Raw genomic sequence first — 24,897 nt, 5'->3', positions numbered from 1 at the left:
CGATCTGCTGGTTCACTCTCCTAATGGCCCCAAATGCCGAGGTTTCATCAGGCCAAGCCAGGAGTGTGGAACGCTATGTGGGTCTCCCATGTGGGTGCAGGATTCAAGCATTGGGGCCATCTGCTGCTGCTTTTCCAGCTGCATTAGCAGAGAGCTGGACTGGAAGTGGGGTCTCAAACTGGCACACATATGGTATGCGTGTGTCACCAGGTGTGAGCCTTAATGCCACGACAGAGTGGGAGCAGCAAGTCCCACAAGATGAGATGCAGTGTAGCCTGCTTTCTGCACCACTCCAAATACGTTAAATGAACACCGTGTGGCTTAGTAACAGGTCTTTTTCGCCAATGGCAAACACAGACAAAAGAACCGAGATGCAGGTGGAAGGAATCAAACAGGAAGCAGCAAACTAAGGTGGAGGAAGAAAATGCCAGAAGAGTTAGGCTTTCTAGAATCTTCTACACCTCAGCTTGGGCAACAGATTTGCCAAGGCCACTATGTTCTTTTTTTTTTTTTTTTTTTTAATTTATTTCATTCTTTGTTTCCTTTTTTTAAAGATTTATTCCATTTTCATTACAAAGTCAGACATACTGAGAGGAGGAGAGACAGAGAGGAAGTGGAGCTGCCAGGATTAGAACCAGCAGCCATATGGGATCAAGGCGAGGACCTTAGCCACTAGGCCACACTGCCAAGCCCGGCCACTGTGTTCTTTTGATGATTACATGACTGTGTGGACACACTCATGGTGGGCCTCGGGAGTGGGCAGGCGCCAGAGTGCGTAGTGAACAGGGACTCTCTGCTGTGTGCTGTGAAGGGCCGCAGGCCGGGTGTGGAAGCCGGAAGCGGCTGCCCTCGGTGCTCCAGGCAGCCCTGGTTGCTGGCCGCTGGGTGCGCACAGCTGCTCCCGGAGGTGCTCTCATACACCTGTCAGAACAATTCCTCTGGCTGTGCTGCACTGCTGCCCACAGCTAAGTAGGGCTGAGCCACACCATGGTGGAGGTACCCGGTGAGTGCATTATGGAGCCACAGGAGCCCCACCCCACAATCCCATTACCCAATGCTGCTTGTAGGAAGCAGCTACAGCAGCTTAACTCCTGCTAATGTGCTTGGGAGGCAGCAGATGGCCCAAGGACTTGGGGGCCTGCCGCACACGGAGCAGGCCCCAGTGGAGTTCCTGGTTCCTGGCTTGGGGCTGTCCTAGTCCTGGCTATTGGCGGTGTATGGGGAGTGAAGCAGCGGATGGAAGTTCTCTTTCTCCTTTTCTCATGATCCCTCCTCCTTTGGTCACTTTTTCAAATAATAAATGCATCTTAAAAGACATACAAACAAGCAAACAAAAAAGAAGTATATGGGTGGGGCTCAGGGGACTCCCCAAGTGAGTAGTGTGGAATCCCAGCAGGGTAAGTCTCCTCCCACCTTACTAGGGGCCAGGCAGGGGCTGGGAACCTTCTGGAATGGCTTGGCAATCAGGCTGCCTGCTCTGAGGGCCTCCAGGAGGCAGCAGACTCTGCAATATGGAGGGCAGTGCTGAGGGCAGCAACCAGATGGCAGGGCAGCCAAGGGCAACCCTGTGCCAATTGAGGGTCCCCGGCAAGAGGCGCCAGGTGCCTGGGGAGGAACAGCCATGCAAATAGTCACTGGGAACATTGCAGAACTGGCAGCAGTGCCACCAGCTGTGCTGAGGGACAGCCACTCAGGCACACCAGCCAGGTGACTGTAACAAGACCTCAAGGGCAGCGTGGTAGCACAAGCAGAGAGAAGCTGCAGTGCTCCCCAAGGCCCCATGGCTACAAACAACAGAGCTGGCACCTGCGGCCCATCTGGCTACATTGTTCTGAGCATACAGCCATTATGGGAGGGGCCCATCAATCCAAACAGGGGTGGGAGGTGCCTTGGAGGAGGGGCCTCTGGAAGAGGGCAGTAACATACAAGTGAGAAGGATACTTTGGTAAGGATGGCATTGGAGGCACAGGTGACAGCAGGTGTGTGGGAACAGTGTCAGTGCCAACTGCCGACAGTGTCAGTGAGGAGGGGAGGCCTGCAGGGGCCAGGCATCAGTCCTGAGGGCCCTGGGGGTCCTGAGCCACACGGACGCCTCCAGAGTGGACACAGGTAGACACACCCTGCTGGCCACGGTCACACTCACCCCCCTTCTGGGATTCAATTTCCTTCTTGGCCTGCTCCAGGATGCTCTTGATGGCATCATCTGAGCCCGTCTCCGGCGTGCGGATCCTTGGGGTGATGCTGCCTGGGAAGGCAAGGAGGCGTGAGCCGCGGCGGCTGCTCCCTTTCCTCCCGAGGGGCTGCGGGTTAGGGCCCAGGGAGCGGGACTGTGCACGTGGCAGAAGCACCGCTTGGTCCCTGTGATAAACTGGGTACAGGCGACTCTGACTTGAAACGGGACAGACAGTGAAGTGCCAGCAGTGAGGTCCCTGACAGCCAGCACCATGGCTCACCGCACTCCAGCCTTATACGCACTGAATCCTCATGACGCCACCGACAGATGGGGAAACCGAGGCACAGGTCGCTGAGGTGAGTTATCTGAAGTCACCTCAGTGTGTGGAGGACAGAGCTGGGATTCTGGTCTGAGGGTCTGTGGGGCCTACACTGGGCCCCATCACAATGATCCCCCTCAATATCTAGTCTGCCCAGGCCACCTCACAGCTGGGTAAACAGGCTTGGAGTTGCCCCGGGAGTCTCTGGCATGGCAGGAGTGTAGTCCCTTCCTGGTGTCAGTCTGAACTGCCCCAGGCCTCATGAGGAGGAGCTAAGGTATTTCCCTCCACAGGTGGAGGAACCGAGGCCTAGAAAGGTCAGGTGCCTTGCGCAGGCTACATAGCTGGAGGTGGCAGAGCCCGGCTTGGTGCCCCCAGGGTTGGTGCAGTCCTGGCTCCCTGGCATGGCTTTGGCTACAGTGGCCTTGTCTGGGCTTCAGCTATGCTCACCTCGCTGCCGCACCTGGATGGTCCTTAGGGCCAGCACGTTCTGCTCGTCTGACAGGAACTGCTTCATCTTGATGAAGGGCTCCTTGCCCTTCACCGTGAGCTTGCGCCAGGGCTTGGGCCGGGCCAGGATCTCGCTGACCGAGCCCTGTGACAGCCCCAGCACGTAGTGGCCGAACACACGCTGGCCGATGTTATGCTTCAACAGCTGCTCCTTCACCTGGAAGGCGATCTCTGCCGTGTCCAGCTGCTCCTCCTCTGTCCCTGCCGTGCCGCCCCCATCCGCTGGCTCTGCGGCTCCGGGTGGCTCCAGGCCGGGGGCTGGGGTGGTGGGGGCAGTGGGGGGCTTGGTGCTGTAGAAGGCTGGTGGGAACACCAGCAGGCCACCTGCCTCTCCCTTGAAGGTGGCCGGGGGTATCATGTGCTTGGACAGTAGCAAGTCCCCGGCCAGTCTCTCCCCCGAGGCCAGGCTGGGGAAGGGGGACATCGAGAAAGTCCTAGGGCCATCAGATCCCAGGCCAGGCCCCATCAGGGGCTGCCCAGGGCTGGGCGACAGGGGGTCTTCCGGGCCTGGGGGTGGGGGGAGCTGTGGAGGGGAGGGGAAGGCCGGCTCTGGGCCCAGCGAGTCCTTGATGGAGTTGTCCTCTGAAGGGTCCTCCTCTAGAACGCCAGGTGAGACGGAAAAGCAGATAACGGAGTGGGGTGGGGGAGTGCTACAGGCATGTGACAGCAGCAAAGCCCCTCAATTCTCCAATCCCCAGCCGCACCCCAGTGTGAGAGGCCCCCTCCTGGCATTAAGAGTATCACCCAGCACGGGACCCCACTGCCAGGCAGCCCCCACCCCCCAGGTTATAGCTGGGGGACAGAGGTCACAGGGTTGTAGGTCATGTAGCCACCGTGGGGGATGTCGGGGTGGTGAGTGGGGCCAGGCAAGTCTGGAGGCTGCCCCAGGGCCAGCTGTGGGGTGCACGGCAACATCCCAGGGCCAGCTGTGGGGTGCATGGCAACACCCTTAGGGAAAGTTCCCTGCTCCCTGCTCCAGAGGCCTGGGGAGAGTGGAGCCTTTTGGGGGCCTTTGAGGGGCCGGGCGAACTGTGAGCTTGATGCCTGGAGGTGGGTGGATGCACTGCAGTGAAGGCACACAGCAGGAGCCCAGTTAGTGTGAAGGCAGCTGAGCTCCAGCACCGAGCAGGCCGCTTACGCTGGGCTGTCCCCGACCCCCGACACTGGCAGGAGCCCAGTTAGTGTGAAGGCACTGAGTTCCAGCACTGAGCAGGCCGCTTACACTGGGCTGTCCCCGACCTCCCCGACACTGGCCCCTGAGAACACCCTTCATCCCCTACCAGGGCTGGCCAAGAGACTGGGCTTTTCCAGAAGGAATTTCTGCGCAGGGAAGAAGGCCTCCTTTGCTATGAGCAGTGAGTCCTCAGGCTTGGCCAGGCCCTGAGGAGACAGAGAACACATGAGGGGAAGGGCTGGCGGGAGACTCTGGGCGGCCCATCCTCCAGTGGGGACCCTTACCTGGGGGAGGCTGCAGGTGCTGGAGGCCAGCTTCATGGCTTTCAGGATGCTGTGGAGAAGGTGGTGGGTTGAGGTCAACTGGACCTCCAGGCTGCTGTGGGGCCTCCCATGGGCTACCTACCATCTGCTTTCCTTCCCTAGGGGTGGGGCCTGGGGAGGGGGTGGCACACTCCACCAGCTCCGAGCCTTGGATCAGCAGCCTGCTATGTCCACAGCTTCAGCATCTGTGGTTTCCGCTAATCACAGAATGGGGAAAAGCTGCCTGTCCAAATGTCCCCCACAGCACAATCTGAACTTGCCAGGGGGATGAAGGACACAAGAGACGGGGTGACCAGTAACCCAGAGGTGGCCTCAGGTGTGGGGGACATGCAGCAGTGACACACAGATAGATGCTGGGCCCCGTCATGTGCCCAGGTGACCTTACAGTGAGGCAGCAGTTCTGGTATGCCTTGAAGGGTGGCTGTATCCCCTGGGTCAGGCTGCAGGGGGCATCCCTCAGGGACCACACCCATGATCAGGAGATGCCTGAAGGCTGGGCATTGCTTGAAGGAGTTGCCAGGACACTGCAGTGTGGACTTTGGGGAGAGAGGAGGGGCTCTGCCGGGTGGGCCCAGCCAGGGACAAGCATGGGGCTCCAGGGGCCTACTCCACCCCTTAACCCCGATTCTCGTACCTCAGTTCTGTCTTAATTTCTTCATAGTCTGACTGTGCCTGGAGCTTCTCTTCCAGTTTCTGCAGAAACAAAGGCAGTGAGGCAGGCATCCTGGCTGGGGGCAGGGGCAGGCTGCCCGGGCACCCAGGGCCTACCTGGATGGCCTCGGCCTTGGCTGTGAGTTGCCGCTCCAGGTCAGCAATCTGACTGGCAGAGGCCTCCTCCAGCTCTTGCAGCGAGTTCTGGAGCTGCTGCACGTCCTTGAGCAGCCGCACGATCTCCCGGTCTTTGGAGGCAAGTGCGGCCTCCAGCCGCGGACCAGAGCACAGTGGGAAGTTCACTTTGTCCTGGGGTAGGGACAGGGTGCGGAGTTCTAAGGGGCTGGGGGGAAGCAGGCAGGATCCCCCAGCCCTGCTTCCCAGGCAGGGTGGCATGTTCTAGCGGATGATGGTGGGGAAGGTGTGTGTCCTCGGCAGGCAGCTCACTGCCTCCTAAGGACAAGCATGTTCCCCCTTGTGTGTGCCGCATTTGAACAGGTAAGTGGTTAAACATGGTACTAGCAGCTGCAAGGGGGGTTCACACCAGCCGTTGGTAGCACAACAGACAGTGTGAACCAAGGTCAGGGGGGTCCAAATCAGGCCCAGGCATTCTCCCACAGGGACATTGCTGTCCCAGACAGCGGGGACCCTCAGGTTAACACCAGAGGGGCCACAGCCACGAGCCATGTTCCAGGGAGATCTTCTGTCAGTTTGCTGACAGTCCCCAGGCCCATGGCTGTGCAGGGCTTCAGGAAACAGCCCCTTTGCCTCTGGGTGAATACGGGGAGGCTGAGGTGAGGCTGGTCAGCCGCTCAGCCACAGCTCTGTCTCAGGCGCAGTGGGGCAAGAAGCCACCTGCCAACTAGCTCTCTCTCTCTTTTTTCTGTAGGAATTTTATTTATTTATTTATTTATTTATTTATTTATTTATTTATTTATTTATTTATTTATTTATTCATTTATTTACCAACTAGCCCTCTTAGCCCTGGCTTTCTTCCATGGAGAGAAATGCCAATTAAAGCAGGAATTGGATGCCATTAATACATTAAATTAATTAACATCAAACACCACTGTTGTGTTCAGGAAAGTTCGCCACCCCCAGGCCAGTCAAGTTCCCCATGGCTGGTTTGCCTGGGCATTTGCTGGGTTCCACGGAGGTTAGTTAGGAACTAGTGGCGAGCTTCACGCTGAGGTCTCCTCTCGAGGTCTCGCTCTCCTACACCATCTTTTCAGTCCCTTTCTCTCCTGTGTTCACACCGTGACATGCACTCTCTAGTCCTTGCACAGACAAGGCACACATGGGGCAGCGAGGAGACATGTGGACACGCCTTCCCAGAGACCATGTGTTCTTGTGACCAGAAGCAGCCCAGACACGCCCAAGGCACACAGCAACAGGAACAGCAGTTCAACTAGTGACTGAAGACCACAGCCCTTCAGGCATGTGGAATACTCCAGATAACCCTGGGAGGGGACTGGGCACCATGAAAGGTAGGGTACAGTGACTTGCCAAAAGGCCATAGGCTGACCCATGCTGACACACGGGCGTGTCCACAGAGACACAGTCCAACATTCAGAGAGAAGTTACTGACGCCTGGGCCCGTGTGCTGGGGGGAGTGATAGGCAGGCAGGAGGCCTCAGGCTCCTGGGTGGAGATGCTAGGTCTCCATGGCTAAGGCCTGCTATTACACGACTTTGACACTGTAATATGCAGAGACCCAGGAGGAACGCAGACTAATGCCCATGAGCAGTCCAGGGCTTCTGGAGAACACAAGGGACTCCAATGGTTCTAACTAAAACCCCTCTCCAGGGCCTGGTGTGATAGATAGCGTAGTGGCTAAAGTCCTCGCCTTGAATGTGCTGGGATCCCATATGGGCGCCGGTTCTAATCCCGGCAGCTCCACTTCCCATCCAGCTCCCTGCTTGTGTCCTGGGAAAGCAGTCGAGGACGGCCCAAAGCCTTGGGACCCTGCACTTGCATGGGAGACCTGGAAGAGGCTCCCGGCTTCGGATTGGCTCAGCTTCAGCCACTGGGGCTGCTTGGGGAGTGAACCATCGGGATGGAAGATCTTCCTCTCTGTCTCTCCTCCTCTCTGTATATCTGCCTTTCCAATAAAAATAACTAAATCTTACAAAAAAAAAAAACCCTCTCCAAAAAAACAGCACCAGCACTCTATGGGGTGCCATCAGGAGCAGAGAAAGACAAGCTGACCACTCAGACTCAACTCATGCCCTGGGAGCAGATGATGGGAGCCCACTGGACTCACCCTGGCAGGTGTCAGGAACTACTGGCTGAGGGTGAGTACCAACGTCCGGTTGCTGGCCTGTGGCCTATGTAGTGGTGATCAGGAAGAGAAACCCAGCTAGGGCATCTGCATCAGCCAAGGGGTGTGTGAGCAGCGCTCCACAGCGACCCCTGGTGCCAGCTACCCAAACTGCAGGGCCACATTCTGTTCAAAATCCATTCCACTCGGCTCTGGCTTGGGGGATTCCTGGGTGACTGACTGGGGAAGAGGGAGGACTCCCGTGGGAGACCCAGGACACCTGGAGGCTTGAGCCTGATGCGTTCACAGAAATGAGCTATCTCTATTTTTATCTCAGTGGGCAAAGTAAATCCTAGCACTAATGAAGTTGAAACTTCATACTGAGCATGGCAGTGGAGACACAATGCCCTCTCTTTGCACACAGAGATCCCTGTGTGGGCCTGCTCATAACTCGCTGACACATGACACGCCAGCCCAGTCACCCTCCCACATGGCCTTTCCCCGTCTCACTCTGCCCTCCCTGCTCACTTGTGGGAGCTCGTCCTTACCCCGCCGGGTCCCTGGGGGGAGCAGCAGGCTAGGCGGATGGAACTGTTGACGGAGGCCAGCTGTTCTCGAAGACTCTCCACCTCGCGCTGGGCAGCCTCGGCTCGCTGGGGGAAGAGAAGGGGTGAGTGTGCTCCAGAGGTGAGAAGTAGGTGCCCTCCCCTCACTCATCTGCCCAGCACCCTGTAGCCTGCTGCTTGTTCTGACAGCTGAAGCCTCAATGCAACACAGCCAGGCTTTCATCCCTGTGCTGTCCTGGCTTCCATGCTATCTTGGCAACAGAGACCACAGGCCTTGCAAGATGGACATCTGCTCTCCACCCCTCCACCCAGCTTTCTGGTGGCTGGTGCGGTGCTCGGGCATCCATGAGGACTGGCACAGTGTACAACTGCGGGACAGGAGGGAGCCCTCCTCAGGAATGGGCTACAAGACATGCGGGGCTAAAGGACCGGGTGTTGCAGGCAGACTATCCCTTTCATTTCAAAAAGAGATTCCAAAGTGATGGATTCACCAGCTTATGCATGGAGCTGCAGGGAGGGGGCACGAGTGGGAAGTCGGGTCTTGGGCCACCCCCTTCAGCCCCTCTTTGGGCTGCTCACCAATGCAGGGAAAGTGCTCTGTGACCTGCAACCCATACTCAATCGCAGGTCTGAGTAAGCTCAGGCAGCCTGTGTCACTCAGTGCTTTCTCTGGGCTCTTGTACCCCCACACGGCATGGCTGTGGGCAGGGTGAGGGCTCCTGGGTCTCAGCAGCGCCAGCTGGGAATCCTGTTCTAGTGGAGCAGTGGCAGCCAGGATGGGTGCACCTGCTGGTGACTGTGTGGTGGACAGGGAGCCCTTCCTTTGGTCCCAGATGGCTTCCCCAGGTCTGCAGGTCTTTGCCCTGCTGTGCTGCTCAGCATGGAGGTCCTGCTGGATGGATGTGGGGCCCCAACTGCAAGGTCTCCTGAACCCAAAGGCCTCCCTCAGCCATAGCCAGGACCTGCCCTGTAGGTAGCAGCCACCGGCACTGCAGGTATGGGTGGCACATGGGACAAATGGGGACCCTCCCAGCCATGCCCATGCCTACCAGATGACAATGCCTTTAGAGCTGGAGAAAGCCAGGGTGCAGGAAGAGTCTGTACAGGGTCGGGACTGGAAAAGGGCACCCCAGGGAAAGTAGAGGGTCTGGCGCGACTAGCAGGAGTGGCGGGGTTGAGGGAGGAGGAGGACAGGGCTCGTCAGATCCTCACCTGGGCCTGGGACAGCTCACAGAGCCACAGGCAGGGGCAGCTGCACAGCTCAGTGTGCTCTGCCTGGCCGCTGCCCTGGAGTCACCCCTTTGTGTCCTCTGGCTGCAGGTCCCTTCCTCCAGGACACTCTCCTGGGCCAGGTAGACAGGTGCCCCTCCCTAACTTTTGCTCTATTCCCAGGTAGTTCTGAGCTGCCCACACCTGCCTGACCCTGTCTGTCTGGGACTCGTGGTCCCTCACAGCCCCTGCCGATGGCAGGCACAAGACACTGAGTTTGGGGAAGGAGCCCCAGCACCTCCTCACCTGATTTGCTTTCTCCAGGTTGGTCATGATCAGGCCGACTTCATCTGCCCTGAGACAGAGATATGAGGCCCTGAGGAGGGGTTGCCAGCTGCTGCCAGGCCCGTGCCCCACCCGGGACCCCATGGTCCTCCAGCATCAGGTGGAGGAGGCTGCCCTGCCCTCTGTCCTGCTGAGAGCATGCAGGTTGGGGAGCAGGGAGCAGGTCTGGCTGTACGCCCCTTCCAGGCAGCCACACCTGCCACCTTCCAGGGCCTTCTCCCTAGAAAGACCCCCGCTGGCTGGCCCTTCACCCCCACGATGCCGCCTGCCTAGACAGCCTTCCTTGAGAATGGGGCTCACCCTTCCTGACTGCCAGCCCTCAGGGGCTCAGGAAGGGACCCCTCTCCAGCCAGCGGGCCCTGGGTGTCTTGGGCTGCCACCTGGGCTGCATGTGCACCCAAGACCTTTCCTGGCATGAACCAGAGCATCACCCCAGGTCCCTCCCATGGCCACTCCATCCCTCAGGACTCACACAGAGAGATACCTCCTCTGGGGACACTCCCTGCCTGTTCCCCCTCCTCCCGGCCCCCGTTGAAGGACCCAGCCCTCCTTGCTACTGTCTGCCTGTCCCGGGTTCCTCCCTCGCAGCATTCACCATTTGCAGAGAAAGGGTTGGGCACACAGCAAGTATGCCATAGTGTAATCTAGTTACTGACTGTCTCCTCTCTTCAACCCATGGCAGGGCAGTATTCCAGCATTTTCTCCTGGACACAGCACAGCACTGGGTAAATAGTCGGTACTCACTAAGTGTGTGTGAGCTGAGCCGACGTCTTAGAGCCTGAAGATTGCTTGAGCCCAGAGGTATTTAGGTGAATGCTACTTGGCCCCCAAGGGTTGGACTCTGTAGGGGGGAGTGGGGACAGCCTGGGGGCTCTGCGGGGGGTGGGTAACAGACCCTTCCCAGCAGCCTCCTCAGCCCGGGTCCCGGGATGCTTAGCTGCAGAGGACAAGCAGCTGTGTGCCTGGTGGGAAGGGGTGTGAGGAGCAGAGCTACTGAACAAAGGGCAGGCATCGGGCCAGCAGGGAGAAGGAGGCACATGTGGGATGGACAGAGGGTCGGAGGCACGTATGGGAGCCTGGATGATTGGAGGAAGAAGGCACATCGGAGGGTCGGAGGGAGAAGGCACATCTGGGGGTAGGAGGGACGAGTCATGACGGGAGTCGGAAGGAAGACACACTCTGGAAGCTGGAGGGAGGAGGAATGACTGGAGGGTCGGAGGGGGAGGCACGTCTGGGGGTCGGAGGGACGAGTCATGACGGGAGTCAGAAGGAAGACACAGTCTGGAGGTCAGAGGGAGGAGGAATGACTGGAGGGGTCGGAGGAGGGAGGCACACCTCGGCAGGGCACTCACTTACTTGGACGCTGCCTCCTCGTCGTACTTCCGCCGCAGCTCCAGGAGCTCTGTTTGGGTGGCCTTTAGCGCTGGGAAGTGGTAAAATGCCAGGATGAGACAGACCCCTGTACCCAGGTGGGCAGAGGCCGTGCCCCCAGAGCCCCAGAAAGCACAATTGCAGGAAGGGCAGGGAGGTAGAGACTCTACTCTTTCTCTTGACAGAACTGGCGCCAGGGAGTGGGTCTGGCCCCGAGGTCTACATGCTGGCAGGAACGCATGGGGCTGTTTGGGTAGCGCAGTGACTCAGCTCTGAGTCCAGGGGCTGCATGGGGGTGGGAGCATGTGGCTGTGTGTCCCCTGGTCTGGGGTAAACTTTAACACTCTCAGGTCCTCCCTGCCCCCTCAGCAACTGAGATTTCTGAAAAACAGGAGGTGAGGCCTGGCTCACCCAGTTTGCCCTAGACCCCACTCCTTCCCAGTGTGTATCCTAATCACCGTGGAATGTGAGCTGATTTACTTCTATCTCCAGCCCTCTGTCTGGACTTAGTAATGACCCTGGGGACCCCCTGCTGGGTAAGGCTGTCCCCCACCCGCACTCCCCTCCAAGCCTCTCCTCTTTCCCTCCTGGTTCTGGAACCACTGAGCACAGCGGTCCTGCCCGTGGCCCATGTCCATGTGTGCTGGATGCGCACCTGAATGCAGGACACGGATTTTCTCCTCCGCCTCCCCCAGTCGGGCTGCCAGAGTGATCTGCACTTCTTGAAGGCCCCTGCGGAGAGACCAAGCCTGCTCACTCTGGCCAGGGGACCGGCCGTGCCTGGGCCAACTGAGCCTACCCTGCCCTGGCTCCTGCTCCCTTCAGTCCCACTGTAGTACAGGTCACTGATGTGCCTGCTGGTCCTGTTCAGCTTCTGCCAGCACTTCCAGGGGGACAGACTGAGAGCAGCAGGTGCCCTCATGCCTCAGGACATCAGTTTCCTCCTCTGTGAAGGGACATTCTGCAGTACCTGCCTCCGTGCGTGCTGTAAAGCAGGCTGTAGGGGGCACACACCCTACCCCTTTGCTGTAGCAGCCTGTGGGTGGAGCTCCAGGGCCAGCCATGCTTCCCAGCACAGAGGGGCCCCAGCAGGACTGGGGAGGGTACACAAAAGCCTGTACCTGTGGCCTCCTCTCCGGCCCCTCCCCCTCTAGCCCCATTCACTTTCTTGCCAGCCCAGCAGGCCAGGCCTTCGCTCTGTCTTCATGGGTTCCACTCTGCACTGCTTCTCCCCCAGGGAAGGCTTCCCCTCATACCTGTCCCTGGTTCTGCAGCCCGCCCCATCCTCATCACAGCCTCTCTCACTTATCTTCTTTAGTCACGCACCTTCTTTACCACAGAGCCGCCCCCAGGAGGACAGAGTCCCCAGTGCCTAGAATAGTGAGTGCCTGGTGCCCAGTGGCTGGCTCCACAAATATGAAAAAGGGGGGAGGAACAGGTAAATGATGGAGAGGGGGAGGGAGCAGCCGGCCTGATGCCCTGAGTCCTGGCTGCTGACTGTCAGGCAGTCTTCCCTACCGCCTACTCTCAGGCACCATCTCATTTCACATTTGCAACAATCCTGGGGTGGGCATGCCAGTGACCTCAAGGCCAAGGGTGTATGTGGCTGGGGCATCGTGCCAGTAATGGCACCACACTCAGGGTGGGCAAGTACGTGGGGTTCACATCTATGATCAGCTGACCCATGCAGAGAAGAACATCCCAGGGGATGTGGGTAGGCCTTGTCTAATCGAGGGATGGTCTTACGAGCATAGCAGGGAGGGAAGAGACTACCCTGGCCTGCAGCCCCAGAGCCAGTGGCCCGTGCCAGAGTGTTGATTAGCCCCATTCACTCCATTTCATGAACTGCAACCTCAAAAGACATCTCGTAGTGTAAGGAGAACTTCCCACCCATCTGTGTCCCAGCAGAACAAGGGCTAACCCGTTATCCAGTGGGGAAACTGAGGCTCGGAATGGTGAGATGACCCGCTCAGGGCCAGTCTCTGAGCCCTCCGCCTTTGGCCTCCGCTTGCCTGGCCTGTGTTCTCAGGGTTGGTTCTCCATCTCCCAGCCAGGTGGTGCAGTAGGGAGACCCACCCCCCACCGCTCCACCGCTCCACCCCCTCCTCACTTCTGTTTCTCCGTCTCATTTCTTTGCAGCAAGGTTTCTGTCAGGAGGGCTTTGCCAGGAAGGCCAGGGAGGTGGCTCCCCTCGGTCAGCGTGGGCCCGGCAGGGGACGTCCTCTCTCTCTGCTCTGCAGGGAGAGAAAGAGGCAGACATGGGGCGCTGAGAGCAGCACGTGAGCCATAAGCACTGGCTGACGGCAACCCACTCCAGTACACTTCCCAGCCTCCCCAGGGACACTTTGGTTACTGGTCATGTTCCCACCATGCACACCTGGAGGCTCCCTGTCTTGGCGATTTTCTAACAGCAGATGCCTTGCTGCAGAGACGCTGAATGAAACATGCACTACTGAGTACCATCACCCCCGGTGCCGGAACCTGGTCCCACTGCACAGGGACGAGGGGACCCCAGGGCCTCTGCAGGTCCCTCACACCCTTGTGCTGCCACCAGCCCACCCGCCCTCGGGTCTCTGCTCCAGTTTCAGACCTTCTATGCACTGCTCCCCTCTGGGCTGCCCACACTGCAGCAGCTCCTGCTGCATTCCTCCCCAAGGTGGGAGCCGATCCCAGCATGGCTTCCACTTCTGCTTGTCAAGCGTGGTGCTGCTGGGAGCTTTTGATGTCGATTCTTAGGGGAGTACAGCTCTACGAGTGAGAATTGCTGGGCCACATGGCATCCTCACCCTGATCAACCTATGGGAGAGCGCCAGGCTGTGGAGTGTACCCACTTGTCATCTGTAGGTATAAGCATGAGCAGGCCCCCAGGATGCTCTTCCTGGGGACTGGCTAGGGAGGATGATGGCTAGAGGCTGACCACTGAGGACAGAGCCTGAGGTATGGGAGGTGTACCTGTGAGGCCCAGGTAGGGAGGCTAGGGGATGGGGAATGCAGGGCCCAGATGCGACTTCTGGGTGAGCGGGAAGGAGGACCTGCAGAGCCTAACATTCAGCTGGTATCCAGAATGAGGCCTGGCAAGGACCTGGTGAGATGCCACAGGGTTCATACAGGATGGTTGGAGAATTCTACCATCTGGGCTCCTGGGCGTGGGCCCTACTGAGTTTGTCTCTGTGTTGCTTATTAATCTCCGACTGTGTTCTCGGTTAGGAGAGCAGCTGCAGAGCCAACAGCGTGCAGGGAGAGCCTCCTGAGGAGCTGATGGGGTGGTCAGGGCCAAGGGCATAGCGGAGCCTCAACATGAAGTGAGAGCACGGTGACACCGGGTTAGAAGCATTCTCAGGATGAGAGGCAGCTGGGGGTGGAGCCCCGCTGGCCACCTGCTCCCTTTGGGCTTCCCCTACTCCAAGATTCTGACTAGAAGAGCATTCCTGGGTGGGAAGAGAATAGGCAAAGTGCTGGTTTGGCCACTGCAAGTCTTCCTAGGGGACTCAAGGTCAGGCTTGGGCAGGTGTTCACTGGGACATGACTGACAGACTGAACTAGGGGACACAGAGTGTGACAGCGGGCACTGGCCTGTCTGTTCTGCCTGTCCAACAGCTTCAGGATGGAGCTCACATTGAAGTCCTTGGGGCAGACTTGGCCCTCACCTACTTTGTAAATAAAATTTTATTGGCACACAGCCCCACTTACACATTTATACCTCTGTCATGGCTGCGTCTATACTTCAACAGTAGATACTGAGTGGCCCATGTCGGCTCAAATGCTCATGCTGGGGCCCGGCGGCGTGGCCTAGCGGCTAAAGTCCTCGTCTTGAACGCCCCGGGATCCCATATGGGCGCCGGTTCTAATCCTGGCAGCTCCACTTCCCATCCAGCTCCCTGCTTGTGTCCTGGGAAAGCAGTCGAGCACAGCCCAGTGCATTGGGACCCTGCACCCGCGTGGGAGACCTGGAAGAGATTCCTGGTTCCCGGCATCGGATCGGCACGCACCGGCCCGTTGCGGCTCACTTGGGGAGTGAATCAACGGACGGAAGATCTTCCTCTCTGTCTCTCCTCCTCTCTGTATATCTAACTTTGTAATTAAAATAAATAAATCTTTAAAAAAAAAATGCTCATGCTCTGGCCCTTGCCAGAAAAAAGCTGTGGCCCCCGGGTTAAGCCTGTGCGCCCATTCCTTTAGACAGCAATCTCCCACCTGCCGCCAGCCCCCTCACTCCCTGCCCCAAGCTTGTATACTACCTGACCCATTCATTCACTCACACTCTTTCTGAAAGGTCAGGGCACAAGGGCAGGATTCCTGTGGGTTTGAATTCTAGCTGGGCACCCAAAGACTGGCATGGGGCAGTGACTGCCTAGGGCATATACCTGTGTACTGGCTCCTCCCCCCTGGCACAGGTTGCCACCTGACTGCAGTGTTTGTCGTCATGCCATCTTGTTATCATGACAGTGCACACTGGAGCACCGGGCTTCAGCTCTGCCCAGTGCAAGCTTTGCGTGTGAGGCCAGGGCCCAGGCCGTGTGGCAGCCAGGCAGATGAGTCCGCGCTGTCAGGCGGTGCTGCGGTTGTTCACGTGGATGCTGCCGTACTCCGGGCTCTGCCCTGAACCACTAGCTCGTTCCAGCTTTGTGGGAAACTGCAGAGACTGTGGCCGATGGCGTTCTCGCCCCTTCTCCTTGGGCAGCATAGGCACGTTTCATCAGCTGCATCCCCGAGGCTGCAGCTGTCCCACCCATGCCTCAGCAGCTGCAGACGGGGGCTCCCACACCCTACATCCCTGCCATCTTATGCATCCTTAGCTTCAGTGCCTCGTGTCTGTGCGTGGGTGAGGACTGTCGTGCCCACTTTGCAGATCACTGGGGAGAGCTCCATGTTTCCTCTGGAGTGTGCCTTTTGCGGTGTCACATCAGGGCCTTCTCTGGCAGAGGGCTCAGGGGAGGGGCCGGCAGGAACCCCTGGGGGTCTGGCTCCTTCGCAGTGGGTTGCCTACACTCAGTTGCCCTGCTCTGTGGCCCTGATGCAGGCCCACCTCTCTGGGGGAGGGTGTAGGATCTCCTGATCACCCTGCTGTGGCCCTTACAGCTGCTGCCTCACCCCCTGTTCCCTGGGGGACGGGGGCTGCCCCAGGAAGCTCAGGTGGTCCCAGGCTGGCTCTGTGGTCTTGGGTTGCAGGAATGCAGCTCTGACCTCTGACACGGGGCCTCTGAGTCCAGTTCTTCACTAGTCCCAAGCTCACAGGGTCAAGGGTGCAATCATGTATACAGAGGTTGACTTATGCTGCTTTGAGTTTATGATGATTTTTGCCTTTACGGTGGGCTTACTGGGATATTAAGTGCATTTTAAAAAGTACTCATTGATTTTCATCTACTTGAAAGGCAGGGATGGGGGAGAGAGAAAGAGAGAGGGAGGATTGATTTTCCAAATGTCTTCAACAGCCAGGGCTGGAGCAGGCAGGAGCCAGGAACTCCATCCTGGTCTCTCACGGGAGTAGCAGGGCCCAAGCACTTGAGCCATCACCCACTGCTTCCCAGGCTTACAAGCAGGAAGTCGGATCACAAGCAGAGTAGCTGGAACTTGATCAAATCAGCACCCCAATAAGGGATGCGGGTATCCCGGGGCAGTTTAACTCTGCACCACCACGCTGGCCACATGAAATCCATTTCTGACATGAGATCATGTTGGTTTTTGGCAAGTTTGCCAGAAGGCTGCCAGCCCTGTATTCCCAGTGAGCAGATTCCAGGCATCTACAGGGCCTGCATCACGAGCTCCGAATGTGGCTGTTCAGAGGCAGAGAGCACGCAGGGCATGTCTAGGGCCTGTCATCGACTGAGACAGCCTCAAGGGTCCAACTCATCCCTGCCCACACCTGTGCCCCCTCCTCCTAGACACAGCCGGACTCCCTTTCCCAGCCGCTTTGCACTGGTGATAGCCAGAGGCCTGAGTTGTGGTTGGCAGGGTGTGGGCGGGAAGGCTACATGGCCATCCTCAGAGGTCTGCACCCACATGGCCCCTGTGAGCCCCACACTCCCTGTGACCCTGGACTTCACATGTTTGTGACAATGGGCCCTTGAGTGATGGCCTGGAGTGCTCCTGGTGCCACCCCCACCCCCCCGCCAGCCCTTCAACAGGCTGAGCCACAGACTCAGGGTCCTGGCCCACAGCGATGTCGCCTCCCCTGCCCCTGGCCTTGCCTTGCCATGGGTCCACACCCCCGCCCCTTCCATCCCTGTTGGTACCTTTGGGTCCAAGGAGCTCCGGGTGCCTCTTCCACGAGCTGTGGAGATCTCGCCGGGGCTGCCCGCTGGAGTCGAAGCTAGGGGACTGCAGTCTGTCCTCTGGGCCACGCGGCGCTTCAAATACAGGCACAGGTTCTGCACAAATAGAGATGGGTGCGGTTAGGAAGGTGCCGAGGCCCAGGATCTTGTGCGTGGATCCCCCAGAGGTCTACAAAGGCTACCCAGCACCACTCTGATAGCTAGGGATTCCAGGGCCTGACTGCTTTATGGGGATACAGCCTTCCTGGCACCTGCTTGGCGGTGCTTGTGCTGGGAGTAACAACCAAAGGGATAACTGTCATAATAACTACATTTTCTTGACGATGCCACTTTTGGTGGCTAGGAGATTGTGCCATGCAGATCACCAAAAGTGGATTCTGGCACTGTGCTCTGGACAACGTGGTGGTGGACGATGCGTCTAACCTCCCTGCCTCTTGGGCTGGGGGTCAGAGCTGTCACTTGGTCTGGGACCTTCAGCCCCTCCCAATTCCCACCCCCCCAGGTACATCCTGGCACACTGGAAGCTTCAGGGGTCACTTATGAGTAGCTAGCTGGAGGCACCACCAGTACTTGGAGCATGTGATTAAAGAAATGTTGGCCTTAGTGAGGTGGAACAGCCCTGAGTGTGGTGTGCCTTCCAGGCACTCACAGGTGGGGAGCGTGTGGATCGCACTTGGAGTTGGGTTCTGTCTCCCACTGAGGGAGCCGGGGCTGGAAGCAGGCCAGAAGAAAGCCACCCCCAGCCCCCTGCCAGCGTGCACATCCTCAACAGAGCAGGATAGAACAGGCCCCTTGTCACAAACAGCCACCATTGGACAACAAGATTCTGGTTCCAACAGAAACGAGGAACGAAGGGCTCCCCCAAGATGGCCCTGGTCCTCACAGTGGCCCTGGCTCCCTGGAGACAACAAACCGAAGACACCTCAAGAACCTGGGTGGTAAGACCCCAGCGGCTTGCTCTTCCACCAGCCCCTCGGTTCAGAGTGTCTTATGTGAACAAAACTTCACTTCTCTCAGCCTGGTCAACTGTCATGGTTATCAGGACCTGAACCCACTCACGTCTTATGATACCACCTGCCACCTCCAAGGACTTCCTCTGCCTTTGCCCACAACTCCTGCCACACTTCCTCCCTCGTTGCTTCCACTGCCAGGGCAGGCGCTCACACTACTGGCTGGTCCAGATAAGCATACGACATGGCACCTTCAGGGCTCCTGGGTCCTCCCGGGAGGCCAGCTCGTGTCCAGCTCAGGTTCACTTAGAAGTCATTAAAGCTCTGTGAGGCCAGGGGATGTGCTGGTGAGGAGAGATGATGTCACCATAGCTTCCTGGCCCAGTGTTTGTACCCAGTGTTGTACCATCAGCCACACTCAGTGCTCTGGGTCAAGGGACCAGGCCTGCGCCAGTCTCTAACAGTCTCTCTTCCATCTGCCTGCCTCAGAGCTTCCACTGGCGGGGATGTGTAGAGGTATGGGGCATTGATTCTTAGGTCATGGGTCGCTGGACCCGGGTCTAATCTCCCATGAGTTCCCCTGGGCACTCTGTGATCTTGGTAGCTGAAGCAATTTCTTTGTGCTTCACCACAAAAGTAGCCACTGCACGTGTCTGTGACAAGGTGCCATATAGTCAGCTTGGTCCAAATAGGAGCCCTGGCTGCCCTGGTCCCAGGTCCACTGATGCTGGCCACGACGGCTCCTCCCACTTCAGGCCTGAAACAGGGTGTCTTTCCTACCTCTTACCCCTTTGAGCTAGTCAAACCATACTACAACTGACATGCCACTACTTCCAGGAAGTCCTCCAAGATGAGCTCTCCCAGCTGCCCGCCCCCTTCCTTTCCCACCACAGCTGCAGGGTACACTCGCTTTGTGAGTGTACCTAGGCCACTCCAGCTGTGAACACCACCACCCATGGAGGTGGACTGGCGCCGCTGCCTGTCCTGCCCTTCTCTGATGGGACCCCATGGGCCTATGACATGGCCTGACACACAGTCCAACCCCACAAGCATCTGCTGACAGGGAGGGGCAGCAGTGCCTGTGCACGGGGGCCTTCAGGTGCAGCTGGAACAAAGTGACCTTGGTGTTGCTCCTGGTGCCGCCTGTCTGCTTAGGCGAAGGGAGGCTCGGACAACGGGTGCCTGGGCCGAGGTAAGCAGGTGCGTGGCAATGGTGCTGTGGCTTCCCTCTCTCAGCAGCACCCCCACGCCTTGTCATTAGGCAAGGCCCGCTCAGCAGGGTACGCCATTATGTCTCCCCAGGCTGATGTAATTATACATTGACATAATTAACCCAGCGAGCGCATTAGGCAGGCCAGCTAAAAATTCATCTATAATTATTTGTTGTGTGCATGCTAATGAGTCCATCTGCACTGCCTTTGTACAACACGAACAAATTAATTTACAAGTCTGGATTTTTTAATAAGTTCAAGGAAACGCTGCCTATTGTGTCCTGGTTTCTGAGAAAGGGAGAGAAAAGCGCCTGGTGCGGGTCAGGGTCAGGGGAGTCAGATAAACACGGGCGGATGCAGGGCTGAGTGGGTCATGGGGGGCACACTCTGCTTCCAAGAAGATGGGGAAGATGTAGCTTGGGGCCCAGGGGCCCGTCTGCGCTAGGGTCTGCCCAAGCCCAGTCATCCCACTCCAGGGGAGTGGATGCTTGCTTCTGGGGCTCAAGTACTGACACGTCACTTGGCTCTGAAGCCGTGAGGGTTACTGTGCTGGCCTCTGCCCTCTAGCTGCGGGACTGACCCTAGTTGGCCCTGACAGGGGCCGAGGGGATGGGAAGGGGCACTCCTAGTGTGGGTTCCAGGCACCCCCTCCTGCCTTTATCTGTCGGTACAGCCATCAGGCTCACAGAGTCTGAAGTTCAGCTCTGTGTCTGAGCCCCATAGAGTCCTGAGTCTTCAGTTTCCCCATTTATAAAGTGAGAAACAACACAACAGCTCTCAGGAACTGGGGCTAATAGCAAAGCAGCCGAGAATGGCAGGACTGACGACCAGGGTCATCCGGATCCCCCATTTCTGCATGTCTAAGATGGAGCCACATGTGCAGGGAGGTGGTGAGGCCCAGGAGGGAGAGGGTGTGAGGATGGTGGCACAGCACGGGGCTGGGAAGCACTTGCCACTGCCACTTGGTGCAAGGGATGGGTCCTTGACCCTCTTTCTCCCACACTGGGCATCCTCCTGGGCTTCCAATTTGAGGGATAACGTGGTGGCAGTGGGTGGTCCCTGAGTTCTGATAACCGACGTCCTTGGCACCTGTTAGGACCTGCTCTCGACCACACTGTGGAGACGTTTTCGCATTGGCACTTCAGAGATGGGAAAAGTGGGTGGGTGAGGCTGAAGTCATCTCCCTGAGGTGAGGCAGTTTGGGCCAGGCTGGGACCTAAGCAGGACAACTAGAGTCCCCCGAGAGTCCTTGCTGGGCAGAGGGGCACATCTGAGTCCTCCAGGGAACCTGCCTACACCTCGGGTCTCAGTCTGGAAGCTTCCTGTGTGCCTGGGCTGTGTGTCAGAGCCAGTCCTTTCAAGCAGCAGGCTTTTGGGGGGTTTCATCATCCAGGACTCCCCAGGTCTGCTCAGTCCCTGTGTGACTGGGTTCAGGCTTGACCCAGCCTTGAACTAAACATGTAGGACCGGGAAGTTCTGAGTCTCCCCTGTCAGAACTGTTCAGCCAGGTGGCCATCAGGACTTTTGTGTCTTGCTGAAACTCCATCTTGCAAAACTGCTGGGCAGGAGAGGAGTGTGTTAGAAGCCCAGGGACAGGGGACAAGAGTGAGACCACCTGGCTCAGACAGGACTGGAGTGGCAGGGAGCAGAACAGGGAAAAATGGAGCAGTCTTACAGTGACAGGAACCCTGCAAAGACCCCTGGGAGCTACCACAGGGTCCCTGGAGGTAGAGCGACTGGGACAAGGGTGCCAGGCCCTGGGTTCTGTGCTTGAGGCAGATCTGTGCAAGCTGAGAAGCAAAGAGAGGCAGGCAAGGACTTAGCAACAGATCTCAGCAAAGTGTGCCCTGGCAGTGGGCATGGGATGGGGGGACCTGGAACAGTGATGCCATACCACACTGAGTGTGTGAGTACTCGGACACTAAGATAAGATGCACGCAGCGCAGGGCTGTCATAGAAACAACATTCCCGTCGTAGACTTAGGTTTTCGCCACCAAAACCTTGGGCACAGGGTAATGACCTGGCTCGTAGTCTTGCCCTAATGGGCATCAGTTTCCTGGAGTCTCCAGCTCAGGCAGCCCTGTCCTCCTCTACCATGCAGGAACCGGTGCTCTCTGTCACACTCTGTTACAGGGAATGCCCATACTCGCTTGTGTTCTCTCTTACATCATCTGCAAAGCTAACTAGCATCCCCATTTTCCACACAAGGAAATGAGGCTCAGAGAGGCGGTGCCATGTGCCAAGCTGGAAATGGCACCCAGCTAGAAATGACAGAGGTAGGGTTTGGACCAGGGCTCTCTGACTCTTTCCTCCAGTGTGCTAGGCTGCCTGGAGACAGGGCATGGAGGGGCCCTGGGTTCCTACACTGAGGCCAAAAACATGACAATGGATGCCCCTGGCCCTGCCCCCGGCTTACTCCAATCTTGTCAGCACACCACCCTCTCTGGACTTCGTATCCACATTCTGACCCAGGTGTATCACAGGCAGGCCCTCAGCACAGGGACAGCGGTGGGAGGATGGGGACACACAATAGCACCGATGGACAGGGTCCTGCTAGGGTTGCACTTCAGGCCTGGGGCCTGGATCTGCGAGCTGCAATGATCAGGGAAGGTGATTATGAAACTCTCACATTCCAACTCGATACAAGGTGTGCACACACTGCTCACAACCCAGTTCCCAAAGCCGCCCTTGGAGGAAGGGTCCAGGGCGTGGCTGGAGTACAAGTGGTCAAGTCCTGGCAGTGACACCATCAGGAAAGGCTTCTTAGGGTCCCCGAGCCTTCGATTTCCCACGAGTTAAGTGAGGCCAACAGGGACTGCACGAGTCCACATGCCCCATGACAGGCCCAGCGCCCCACGGACTCTCAGCATGTGTAGCTCTTACAACTGTTGGGACTTGAAGGCCATGAACTGCACAGCTCAGAATCTTCCCAAGAAACTAGTGACAGCCTTGGGGGGCACAGCTTCAGCTCCATGTGCCTGCACTTGCCACCAAGGGCTCTGGGCTGCTCCTAGCCACTCCTGCCTTGCTGCTGGAAGAGGGAACCACACACAGACTGACAGTGACCCTGCTCTGCCCTTCAGGTGGTGAAGTCAAGATCTCCATGTGACTGTATCCAGGAGTTTCCGAGGAAGCAACCAAGGTCAAGTAAGGTCATGAAGGCGCCTTAGTGCCTGACACCAATTACACCCCCACTTCTGATCCAGCCCCCTGTTCAGGCACAGGAGAAGCAGCAGAAGATGGCCCAAATGCCTGGGCCCCTGCCTCCCATGTGGGAGACCCAGATGGAGTTCCTGGCTCCTGGGCTAGGCCTGGACCAGCCCTGGTCGCTGTTGCCACAGGGAGTAAATCAGCAGAAGGAAGCAGCATCTCTTTGTCCTTCTCTCTGTCTCTCTGCCCTTCAAATACACAACACACATATGCATACACACATACACATTCACACAATGCGCACATAGACACAACACACACACACATACATATACACATAAGCAAAACTTAAGCAAGGCAGGGGAAAGTCTCTAGACAGCAGAGGCTCTGAGTGTGGCAAAGCCACACGAGCATACACTGGGAGGGCTGGCAGAGCTGCCCTTCACACACTGGTCCTGTGGAAGCCTGATCTTGGGCTCCAACCTTGGGGCTGTACACATCTGTGGGTTCAGTCTTTGGGGGCCCCATTATGGCAGGCTGGGCCTACAGGGCAGCTCCTCCCCCACAACCTTCCTTCCTGTATGTAGCCGGTTTCCTCCGGTTCATGTGGCTACCACGTCGCTTCCACAGCCTCGGTTTCCCAGTCTGTGAAATGGGAATAAACAGTTTGTTCCCCCACCCCCCACCACACACACTCCACTGTCTTGTGGTGACATCTATGGACAGAACCCAGGGGTGGCACCAGCACATTCTACAGGGAGGGGTGTGGGTAGTCAGAGCTCACCAGGGCCCCTGGGACTCTGTGTGTGAAGTTACTGGCTGTGTGAGAGTGAATGAGCGTGACAAGAGCCCTAAGTTTGTGCAGGGTACCCCAGGGGTGTCGTGGGTGGGTGCTGGGAAGACCCCTCTAAGCAGGAGGCCAGGGAAGGGGTAGGCCTCAGGGTGTCTGTGAAGTGGGGAAAACCCGGTGAGAGAGCTCCAGATGGCAGGCCAGATTGGGCAAACAGGAACAAAACACTACCATCTCTGAGGCTGGCAGGCCATGTCCTGTGGGAAGGACAGTGGGCGGAGAAGTCAAAAGCCACTTCTGGATGCCAGGGTTAGGGCTGGGCACTTGGGACGCTCAGTACCTGCTGTGTTATGGAGGTTGCCAGGCAAGAGGCTTCTGCACCCAGCCAGCAGCCATGCCGGTGGGAGGGGCAGGGAGAGGGGTGCTGAGGCTGGAGAACCAGGAAGTGCATGGTGGGACAATGCCACATGCTGGAGCACCTCAGCATACAGCCCCCTGTGGAGACAGGGCTGCAGCTGCAACCCAGCCTAGGGGCAGTCATCGGCCCTATTCCAGGGTCCAGGGTCCCCAGGAGAGGAGAGGACATACAGGACGAAGGCCAAGACTGAAACAATGCTTCTAGAAGCCAGGGGGACACCAAGGACTGCTGGGAGCTGCCAGAGGTGGGCCCTCTGAGCTCCAGGCACAGAGATGAGCGCCTTCAATGTTCCTCGATTCCCACCTCCACAGGAGAGCCTGTGGACGTCACCGTGTGGAGTTCTGCTTGCATCCCCATTTTCCAGATGGGCAAATTGAGGCCCTGAAAATGGAAACCACTTGCTCAGGGTCACCCAGCAGGGAGCAGGCAGGCCTGGATCTGAACTCAGGTTTTCCGGCTAAGCCTGTGTGTACTAAAACCACAGATGCTGGCAGACTCATTTGAAGATGGCTGCCGCGCCCGTGCACCCTTGAGGTGACTGACCAGATGTCTGTCCTGGGGGAAACTCAAAACTTTAGGACTTAAACATATTTTAAAGGAATACAAGTTGAGCCTCCCTAAGTTGAAAATCTGAGAAATTCCCAAATCCTCAACTTTCTGAGTGCTGTCATGATGCCACAGGCAGAAAAATGCCACACCATGAAACTTTGTTTCAAGCACAAGATTACAAAAAAATATTGCATAAAATTACCTTCAGGCTAGGCAGTGTATATAAAATATAAATGAACTTTGTGTGTAGGCTTGGGTCTCACCCTAAGAAAGCTCAGTACAAACACGCAAACATTCCAGATCTGGAATATTTGCACCCGAAGCCCCTCTTTTCCAAGCATTTTGGAGAAGGGATTTTCAGCTTCACAATGTGTTTCACCATTGTCAAGAAAAATCGTCTGGTCTTCTAGCACATGGAGGAGCGCCTCACCCATAAAGATAAGCACAAAGAGAGGAACTGCTGTGACTCGAGTTCTTCAAGACCTTGAGCCTAAGATCAGCCTTCCCTCCATTAAAAAGTGCAAAATGGGGCCCCCGGCGGCGTGGCCTAGCAGCTAAAAGTCCTCGCCTTGAACGCCCCGGGATCCCATATGGGCACCGGTTCTAATCCTGGCAGCTCCACTTCCCATCCAGCTCCCTGCTTGTGGCCTGGGAAA

At 57.5% G+C, this 24,897-nt stretch overlaps 1 protein-coding gene across 3 annotated transcripts in view; it reads right to left on the bottom strand.

Annotated features, from left to right (window-relative positions):
* CUX2 (cut like homeobox 2) overlaps positions 1–24,897 on the bottom strand; it is a 211,929-nt gene that overhangs the window by 12,164 nt on the left and 174,868 nt on the right. For all 3 annotated transcript variants that reach the window (XM_004595299.3, XM_058656781.1, XM_058656780.1), the window contains exons 5-16: positions 17,135–17,269; positions 13,012–13,135; positions 11,557–11,633; positions 10,887–10,953; positions 9,492–9,540; positions 7,959–8,063; positions 5,268–5,459; positions 5,134–5,192; positions 4,461–4,509; positions 4,283–4,382; positions 2,943–3,599; positions 2,144–2,245 (exon numbers count right to left, since the gene is read on the bottom strand). In XM_004595299.3, coding sequence (XP_004595356.2) covers positions 2,144–2,245; positions 2,943–3,599; positions 4,283–4,382; positions 4,461–4,509; positions 5,134–5,192; positions 5,268–5,459; positions 7,959–8,063; positions 9,492–9,540; positions 10,887–10,953; positions 11,557–11,633; positions 13,012–13,135; positions 17,135–17,269 — 1,716 coding nt within the window. The remainder of the gene's footprint in view (positions 1–2,143; positions 2,246–2,942; positions 3,600–4,282; positions 4,383–4,460; positions 4,510–5,133; positions 5,193–5,267; positions 5,460–7,958; positions 8,064–9,491; positions 9,541–10,886; positions 10,954–11,556; positions 11,634–13,011; positions 13,136–17,134; positions 17,270–24,897) is intronic.

This window comes from Ochotona princeps, chromosome 29 (genome assembly GCF_030435755.1).
Source record: "Ochotona princeps isolate mOchPri1 chromosome 29, mOchPri1.hap1, whole genome shotgun sequence".
NCBI classification, from domain to species: domain Eukaryota; kingdom Metazoa; phylum Chordata; class Mammalia; order Lagomorpha; family Ochotonidae; genus Ochotona; species Ochotona princeps.
This window is presented reverse-complemented; position numbering and strand designations above follow the sequence as displayed.